Below are 9,556 nucleotides of genomic sequence, written 5' to 3'. Positions count from 1 at the left end.
GCAGGGGGATTCTTTACCACTGAGCCACAGGGAAGCCTGTTCCTACAGCACTTATTATCTGCTAAATATTATAAAGGTTGTATTTATTACATTTATCGTCTTTCCCTCCTTGCCAGAACTAAAGCTCCACTAGAGAATGATCTTTTGTTTTCTTCATTTCATATCCCAAATGCCTCTACAACAATGCATGACCGCTAATCAAAATTCATTAATTTCTGTTCAATGGACATAAAATTATTTTATTGTATTTAAATTTAACCAAAATAAAACATAAGTTACCACATACATTGCTATATTAACATTTAAATACAACACAGGAAAGGATCACAAAATATGAAACACAAACAAAAACCGGGTCAGACTGATTTAACGTGGGGAGTGTCCTGCCTGTACAAGACCTCATTGCAGTCTGGAACACAGGAGGAGAGTGCTACCCGCATCTCTGCTGCACCACGGAATCCATTCCTTTCCTTTGTTTTTAACTGGGTTAAGACTGAAAATCCCAGTTCACACAAACTAGTCGTTGTGAATGGTAATAGTAGCAGGGTGCTCTTTCGACTTAGCAATGGAAAATCTTCCTTTATCTTAATCCAAAATGCTGATAAACTTAATGCTTCATAATCATTCTTCAATGTGAATGAAGAACTGAGCTGCAATAATTCATTCTCTTCTTCAGGCACCAGGTCTAACTCAGTTATTAATTCTGGGTTTTGAAAAGCAAATCGATCTTTTACCCAACAATTTTGTCTTAGTGTTTCGAATTTCTCTTCTGGGAAGAAATGGTTAAAGGTTTGAGAGAGAGACATGAGATGCAACAGTATCTCTAGTTTTATTTCCTCCAAAATGTTCTCATTAATAACATTCTCTTCGATGTACTGCAAAAATCTTGGAAACATGTAGTAGCTAGGACGGTTGCTTTTCAGTCTCGCTTGCCACAACAATAATGTCTTGCGGAATCCTTGGATCCGTTCCATCTGTTGGAATACATCATTGTTTTTCCCCTGTAGTTTTAAACTGAGTTCATTAAGGATGCCAAAAATATGTTAAATATGCCAGTTTCATTACCCAAATGTCCTCCTCAAAAATAGTTGCCAAATGAGATTTCTTCTCAGTGAGAAAAATGTGGATCTCGTTCCTGAGTTCATAAACCCTGCTTCGTATTTTCCCTTGAGATAACCAGCGGACTTTGGTATGATATAGTAAGTGGGTATAGTTAGCTCCAATCTCTAAACAGAAGGTTTCAAGCAGTCGGCTGTTTAGTGAGCTTCCTATAATAAAATTAACAACTTTCACTGCATTTTTCAATACTTCCATGAGATTCTGTGGGATCTCTCTGGACACTAACGCTTCACGATGGATAAAACAGTGATTCCACATAGCACTAGTCACCTCGAGCAACTTTTTAATTACTCTGCTCTGTTTCCCAGTTATGTTTGCTGTTCCATCACTTGTGATTCCTTTGCAGTTTTTCCAGTTTAAGTTATAGTGACCAACAATGCACTTTTCCAATTCTGTGAAAATATCTAATTCACTTAGGCATGAGGTTAAGTTTAAACAACACAAAAAATCCTCCATGAAGTCACCTTGCTACATGTATCTCACATAGACTAGAAGTGCTGTGCAGCTTCCAGTATCAGTGCTTTCATCAAACTGAACTGCAAAGTCTATTCCTGACTGTAATCGAGTAGTAAGCGTGGCCTCTAAATGCTCGGCAATTGTACAAATTCGAAGAGCTATCGTGTTATCGTTAGGAATAGTTTTTAATTTATCCGCAGATTTATCATCAAAAATTGTACGCACCATATCCAAGCATGCTGGAAGAATTTTTTCTGCAGCTGTGTAAGCCATTTTCTCTTTTGCCACACGATATGCAACTAAGTACGATGACAATAAGGCTTTCTCACTGACAGTAGAATAGCTAAGAAATGGTGTTGGTGACTTTATGTCTTTTTTCTTCCTTTGAAAATATTCAAGAGGCTTATCAATAAGTTCAGCATGCTGTGTTTCTAAGTGCCTTTCTAATTTTTAAGGTTTTAAGCTTTCATTTGCAAGAATATTTTTACAAATAATACACTGAGGTCTGTCACTTTCAAAGGGTTTTTCACATTTGATAAAACCATATTTTAAATAATCTTCATTATAACGTCTTACTCTTTTTTCTTTTTGAAATGTGGTTCAAATGCAGTTGATGTTTGCAGATTAGAGTCAATATTTTTCTCATAATTGTCACTGGTCACACTTCCAGATCCAGAGGTAGAACTTGAACATGCTTTTGCATATTTTGTTTCATTATTCCTCTTTCTTTTAAAAAAGAAATGATCCATTTTAAAAGCAATTTTGAATGTTACAATTGCCACTAACTCAAATATATATATTCATGTGTGTATATTTATAGCCTAGATAACATCTTTCCAAAACATTCAATTTGAAACTGAATCTCAGTTGACCATCTCAGATTTTATATCCAGTTGCGTGTTATAATATACAACTAGACTGCACATCAGCCGTTTTGTTATGAAAACCAAACATCAATGAACAAATGACTGAAAAACCATTTCTTAAGCAATCAATGGACACTATATTGATCATATCCCCTCCATCAAATATCTTTTCACATATTGAAACTGTAAGGTGCAGGATTCTGGCAAAGGATTTATGCAAAGCACTCTGATATTTCAAATTTTATTTTGGTTTTAAAAATGTTCATCATGACTCACAAAATTGATTTCATGACCTACTAAATGGGTCCCACACATAACATGAAAAATACAGAGACATTTTCTTCTGTTGTGTTGGTAGCTTGACTATGTCTGCTTGATCAAAGAAACTAGCTGATCTGCTAAACTGTTGGCTGACACTGGAACTTCCTTGAAGTGGTGGGTATACATCTCAGATTTTTATTCCTGATACTTTCTGATGGGAAGCATATTTTTTAAAATTACGCTTTGATCTAGTAAGGTTCCAGTGAGGTTTTCCATGGCTAGGTCAGCTATACGGTTGGAGCTGGTGATATATCTTTAGAGCTTTCTTGGAATGCATCCTTGACCTGGGAATAAGACCAGAAATATGACATTAAGCATTACAAGACAGAGCGGTACTGTTCTCAGCTATCGTGACCTTTACAAAATCCAAGGTCATGGATGTCGAAGCAAGCAGCTGTAGTTCTCCTCACCACCATGTTATACAGGTTTAGGCCCATTTCTAAAAGGCAGACCACTTCAACCAAGACTGGGAGACAGAAAAAGTGATGCAAGACCTGGGGGTCGGCACCAGGAGATGCAGAGTACACTGCCAAAGCTGAATACAGCAGACCATGGAGCAACACAGCTCATCCACCAAGTGTTATTTCCTCTTAGCTCATGTTGACTGTGCCCGTTTTGAGAGTACTTACTGCACTGCTTTCTTGAACTTAGGATATTTGGGTCTTATCAGCATAATACAGCACTTCCTTACAAACCTCTCCATTAAGTAATGCCAATTTGTGTGTGGGGGTGAGAATGGAATGGAAGAAGGGTAAAGTCTTCCATCTGTGCTCAGTCACCTCTGACTCTTTGCAATCCCAGGACTGTAGCCCGCCAGGTTCCTCTGTCCATGGCATTTTCCAGGCAAGAACACTGGAGTGGGTTACCATTTCCTCCTCCAGGGGGATCTTCCGAACCCAGGGTTTGAACCTAGGTCTTCTGAATTGGCAGGTGGATTCTTTACTACTGAGCCATCAGGGAAGCCCACAAATGATATGAATGCCATCAATTTTCATCAGTCTGTCACCACTGTATTTATTCCAGTCTAATCTTTTAAGAGACATTACTTGGCCGACTAAGGTCCGTCTAGTCAAGACTATGGTTTTTCCTGTGGTCATGTATGGATGTGAGAGTTGGACTGTGAAGAAGGCTAAGCACCAAAGAATTGATGCTTTTGAACTGTGGTGTTGGAGAAGACTCTTGAGAGTCCCTTGGACTGCAAGGAGATCAACCCTGGGATTTCTTTGGAAGGAATGATGCTAAAGCTGAAGCTCCAGTACTTTGGCCACCTCATGCGAAGAGTTGACTCATTGGAAAAGACTCTGATGCTGGGAGGGATTGGGGGCAGGAGGAGAAGGGGACGACCGAGGATGAGATGGCTGGATGGCATCACAGACTCAATGGATGTGAGTCTGAGTGAACTCTGGGAGATGGTAATGGACAGGGAGGCCTGGCATGCTGCAATTCATGGGGCCGCAAAGAGTTGGACACGACTGAGTGACTGAACTGAACTGAACTGAACTGAATCTTTTAATAACAACGCCAGATTTGAAAGAGGCATCATGTTTTGACCTTGAAACGAGAGACGCTGCCAGAGGGAGAAGGCCTTGGTGAGAGTCTTCTGTAAGACTTCATTAAATTGTATGTAACAGAAAACTTGAAGGGGACTTATATGTCATGTATAATACTTTTTTTTTTAATGTAATAAACTTAAGAGAGCAACTTTAGGTTCACAGCAAAACTGAGCAAATGATAGAGATTTTTTCCCCACATAGCCTTGCTCCCGCATATACAGTCTTCCCCATTATCAACATCCCCCACCAGAGTGGTACGTGTTACAGGTGACAAAGCCACACAAACACATCGCCATCACCCAAAGTCCATCACTTACACTAAGGCTCCCTCTTGGGGTCATACATCCTATGAGTTATGACAAATGAATAATGGCATGTATCTGCCATATGGCATCAGAGAGAGTATTTTCACTGTCCTAAAAATCCTGTGTCTCTATTTATCCTTTCCTTTCTTTCTAACCCCACTGATCTCTAGTAGTCACTGATTTTTTTTTTTTTAACGGCTCAGCTTCACAATTTTGCTTTTTCCAGGATGCCATACTGTTAGAATTACATGTATACAGACTTCTCAGGCTGGCTTCTTTCATTTGGTAATATGCATTTAAAAGTCCTCCATGTAGTTTCATGACTTGATAGCTCATGTCCTCTTAGCACTGAAAAATATTTCATTGTTTGGTTATAAGTTTATTTATACACTCACCTACTGAAAGACAGCTTAGCTGCTCCCAATTTTTGGCAATTGTGAATAAAGCTGCTATAAACATGGGCTGCCAGTTTTTGTGTGTACAAAAGTTTTCCACTCCTTTGGGTAAACACTAAGGAACCTGACTGCTGCACTGTTTTGTAAACATGCATTTTTAACAAGGATGCTCATTTTTAACAAGCCAGCCACTGGAAAAGACCCTGATGCTGGGAAAGATTGAGGGCAGGAGGAGAAGGAGAGGATGAGATGGTTGGATGGCATCACCGACTTGATGGACATGAGTTTGAGCAAACTCAGGGAGATAGTGAAGGACAGGGAAGCCTGGTGTGCTACAGTCCATGGGGTCACAAAGAGTCAGACACGACTTAGCAACCTATGGGAGAGAGAATTTAGGGTCTGATAGATGCTTCTGACTTAATCTTCCTTAGATGTTTCTCCAAAGATGACATGCTCAAAATACCTTACCCTCCTCTGAGAAAGAGGCAATGCTTTTCTTTGGAGGTCTTCTGTCCTGTCTGCCAGGGTAGTTAGCAGGAGTAATGAGTTGCTGGCAGATGCCTCCCAGATGAAGGCAAAGTATGGTGGAGAGCATCACCAGATTAAACCGGAACTAAACTGTTGGAAAAGCAACTCCATCTGGATCTTTGATAAATAGGAAGAGCAATAATGCTCTTTAATTGGCTGTGCATCTAGTTTAGCCATTCTTTTGGGGAGACTTTCAAGAGTTAAGGTAACCAAATGCTTGTAGCTGAAAGCATCTTATATACCAAGGTGTATTAATAGAGGCATGGGATACAGTTTCAGGTTAGTGACTTTCCACTAATGAATCTTTTTATCTACCTGTTCCTAGAACAGTGTTTGTCACATGGTAGGTTCTCAATAAATGCATTTGAAAGATTAAATGAGAATGAATGACACCTATAGTAAACTGTACCATGGACATTCTATTTTTATTAGTCAGTGAAAAATAAGTTACCAAACTATATCTGAACAATTTGGTGATATGTAAGACAAAGATTAGTGAGACATTTAAAACTGGATCCACAATATTATATTTCAAAATAAATTGCTTATATAAACATAAATGTAAACTATATTTAGATTTATCTTATAAAGCCAAACACATAAATCTACCTGAAAATAAGAAAGATTTTTTTAAAAATAACCTCTCATTTTTATTATTATGGGTATGAATAATTCTTTTAGACAAAAACAATTGTCTTTAAATCATTGTTCTTTTTTATTTTTACTATTTTCATTTCGACCCAATCCTCTTAGAAAGTGAAAGTGTTAGTAGCTCAGTCCTGTCCAACTCTTTGTGACTCTCATGGACTATAGCCCACCAGGCTCCTCTGTCCATGGAACTCTCCAGGCAAGAATTCTGGAGTGAGCTGTCATTCCCTCCTCCAGGGGATCTTCCTGACCCACGGATAGAACCTGGGTCTCCTGCTTTGCAGGCGGATTCTTTACTGTCTGAATCACCAGGGAAGCCCCAAAGAGATTATAGAATGATATACGCGTCAGTCAACTCCATGGACTGTAGCCCGCCTGCTAGGCTTCTCGGTCCATGGGATTCTCCAGGCGTGAATACTGGAGTGAAGTGGCATGGCAGAGGATCTTCCCTACCCAGTGATCAAACCCACTTCTCTTGCATCTGCAGGAGGGTTCTTTACCTCTAGTGCCACCTGGGAAGCCTCTTTAGGAGTCCATTCGGCTGTGCTTCAGAGCAAATGTATACTGTTGTACTCATTATTATTCTTAAAGGGCTTACCTGCTCTCTTCAGACAATTCACCTACAGTAATAGTGGACATAGTATATTAGTGTACAGACCTGATAAATGTGAGGAAGAAAGCATGTGCAAGTCCTTTTTTAACTGAAAGAGGATACAAGGTAATAACTAAATGGGAGTCTGAAGTAGAAAATGTTGCAAGCTTGACAGAAGGTATGAAGTAACTGTCTACAAAAGTGCAGTGAATGGACCAGGGGAATGTTCTGAGGTTTTAAGCAGGTCTGCATGATTGCCTTACATGCTTAAAGCAATGATCATTATTATGATGCCTGACAGGTGTGGTCTTTAATTACCTGCCATGAATCTTTACCTCTTAGACATATTTCCATAGTGCTCTGAGTACTATCTTCTAAAAATACAGCTCTAATCAGTTTCCTCATAATTCAAAAACCTCTACTGGCTATGAACCAGTGCAATCTCTTCAGGATAATGTCATTTAAATTGGTATCTCCACACAATCCTACATTTCAAGCTCTAAGTGAGTTCCTGAAATATCTCGCACACTTTCACACTTCTGTTTTCATTCTGGCTGGTATTCCCTGTGCCTGGAATACTTCTCTTGCTTTAAGTCATTTAAAATCCTATTTATTCTTTATGATTTAGCTCAAATGCCACAGCATTTACCCATTCAACTAACATGTAAGGATTTACAATGTGCCAGGCGCTGGAATACAAAGCAAGAAAACGGATAGTGGGTATATTCATACAAGGGAACACACCTGTTCAGATGTTAACAGTGAATGAGCCAGAGTTACACAACACTGTCAAAGAAAGCTGCCAAAGGATATACACATTTCTGACTGTGAAAACTATGCAAAACAGCACTGTGCATGTAATTTAAAAATAAAACATAAAGGTGCTTTAAAGGGGAGGGACCTTGGTCAAGAGAGAACAGAACGGAATTGGATAGAGCAGACCAAGGGCTTCAAATATATAATAATAATTTTTCCAGTTGGGTGTTGAGTATACACCTATTGGTTATAGTTTTATTTTTACTGTCAGTCAAAAAATATCCTATTTTTAAAAGGGATGGTTAAGGCGGGATTCTTTCCTGAAGGCACTGCCTGCTTGTCTCATGACCAATAACTTTAAATTACCGTCTATCTCTGATATTCGTTTCCTGTATTGTTATTGTGCACTCATTAGTTAATTGTGCCTTAAGAGGGAGAGTTTGCAGGTATGAGCTTTAACTAGAATGGAATCCTCTTCCCAGGAGACTCCCGCTTCCTCCATATCTCAAGGGAGCTAACTAGGTCTACGAACCCCAGCCTGACCCCTTCAGCCGACCAGAGAGCATCTGCCCCCGGATCCCGGATCGCAGCTCCCTACCTCTGGTGGACGTCCATCCGTCCTCTGAGCAAAACCGAAACCTGCCTCCCACCAACGAACCCCGCAGTGTCTCCCTTCAGACGAATCCGAACCACTCCCACCAGAGTTCGACTTTCTTCGTTCTTACCTCCAACCCACAGTCGCGAGCCTCCCGCCTAACCTGCCGACCGCCAGTATACCTCACTCCCCATTTCCTACTCAACACCACTTCCGGCCTCGCCTCCGCATCCAGAGAAACCCATCCCACTTGCAGCCGGAAGAGGGCCGGCTCGGCCCTCTGCGCAGGCGCCAAGCCAGGAGGCGGCCCTGCTCTCGCGGTTGTCTCGCGATGTTTCCTTTTCTCGCGGGAGGTATTTGAAGGCTCCGGCGGTAACCGAGATGTCGGCTGTCTGCGGCTGACTGATCGGATCTGGGAACGTCTGCTGAGACGCGGATGGTGGTCAGTCTCTGGCTGTCGTCAAACGCGGACCAGCTTCGCCTCTATCTGGTCCGGCGCCATGGGAGCGGAGAAGAGGCTGGTACCAATTAAGCAGACCTTCCAGCTGGACCAGCAGCCCCTCCGGAACCGAGATTGATGATGATTGATGATGCTGGTGATTGATGATGTTGGCGACTGGTGATGCTGAACCGCCGCCTCCCGCCGGGCGGCCCCGCTTGGCCGCACGCGAGCACGCTAATTTTGTCAGTCTCTGTAAGAGAATTACAGAGATTTTTAAAATTGCCGAGTCATCGGAAAAGACCCTGATGCTGGGAAAGATTGAAGGCAGGAGGAGAAGGGGACGACAGAGGATGAGATGGTTAGACGGCATCACCGACTCAGTGGACATGGGTTTGAGCAAACTCTGGGAGATGGTGATGGATAGGAAGGCCTGGCGTGCTGCAGTCCATGGGGTCGCAAAGAGTCGGACAGGACTGAGCGACTGAATAACAGCAACAGCTATCATTTACCTTGTTTACTTATTTAGGAAGACTTATTTGAATAATCGTTTTAGGTTTGTGTCTCTAGGTTAGCAGTCCACCGATTTTTAACATAGATCTGCATTTCATCAAATAGATATAAAATGTATACAAGTAAATATATATTTTTTTTTATTTCTGCCGTGTGAATAGTTTAACAGAACACGTTTTGGGGCACAGAATAAGTCAGTGCAAAGAAAAGTTCATTTTGTTACCAGACAACTATTTTTCAGGTTGATAATACAGGTCTCCCCCGCTTTTAAAAGTTTGCTTTAGGCCGCTTCACTTTTAGGAAAGATCTGTATTGTATTAGTGCCTGTTTTGTTTTCTTTTTAATTTTTATGTTTTATAATATAGTGTTGGTTTTTGCCATACATCAACATGAATCAGTGGTCAGTGCTCCCTCCCTCTTGAACCTCCTTCCCATATCCCACACCATCTTGCCCCTTTAGGCTGTCACAG

General features: G+C 41.0%; 1 protein-coding gene across 1 annotated transcript; it reads right to left on the bottom strand.

The window, feature by feature from the left end:
• Positions 1 to 212: 212 nt before the first annotated feature.
• FAM200B (family with sequence similarity 200 member B) lies at positions 213 to 8,367 on the bottom strand. The gene is given in 4 exon segments (XM_060417686.1): positions 213 to 1,041; positions 1,043 to 2,153; positions 2,156 to 6,811; positions 8,265 to 8,367. Coding segments are annotated over 3 exon segments (1,965 nt in total). The 5' UTR covers positions 2,325 to 6,811; positions 8,265 to 8,367; the 3' UTR covers positions 213 to 356.
• Between the last annotated feature and the right edge of the window lie 1,189 nt (positions 8,368 to 9,556).

The sequence above is a fragment of the Ovis aries genome, chromosome 6 (assembly GCF_016772045.2).
Source record: "Ovis aries strain OAR_USU_Benz2616 breed Rambouillet chromosome 6, ARS-UI_Ramb_v3.0, whole genome shotgun sequence".
NCBI classification, from domain to species: domain Eukaryota; kingdom Metazoa; phylum Chordata; class Mammalia; order Artiodactyla; family Bovidae; genus Ovis; species Ovis aries.
This window is presented reverse-complemented; position numbering and strand designations above follow the sequence as displayed.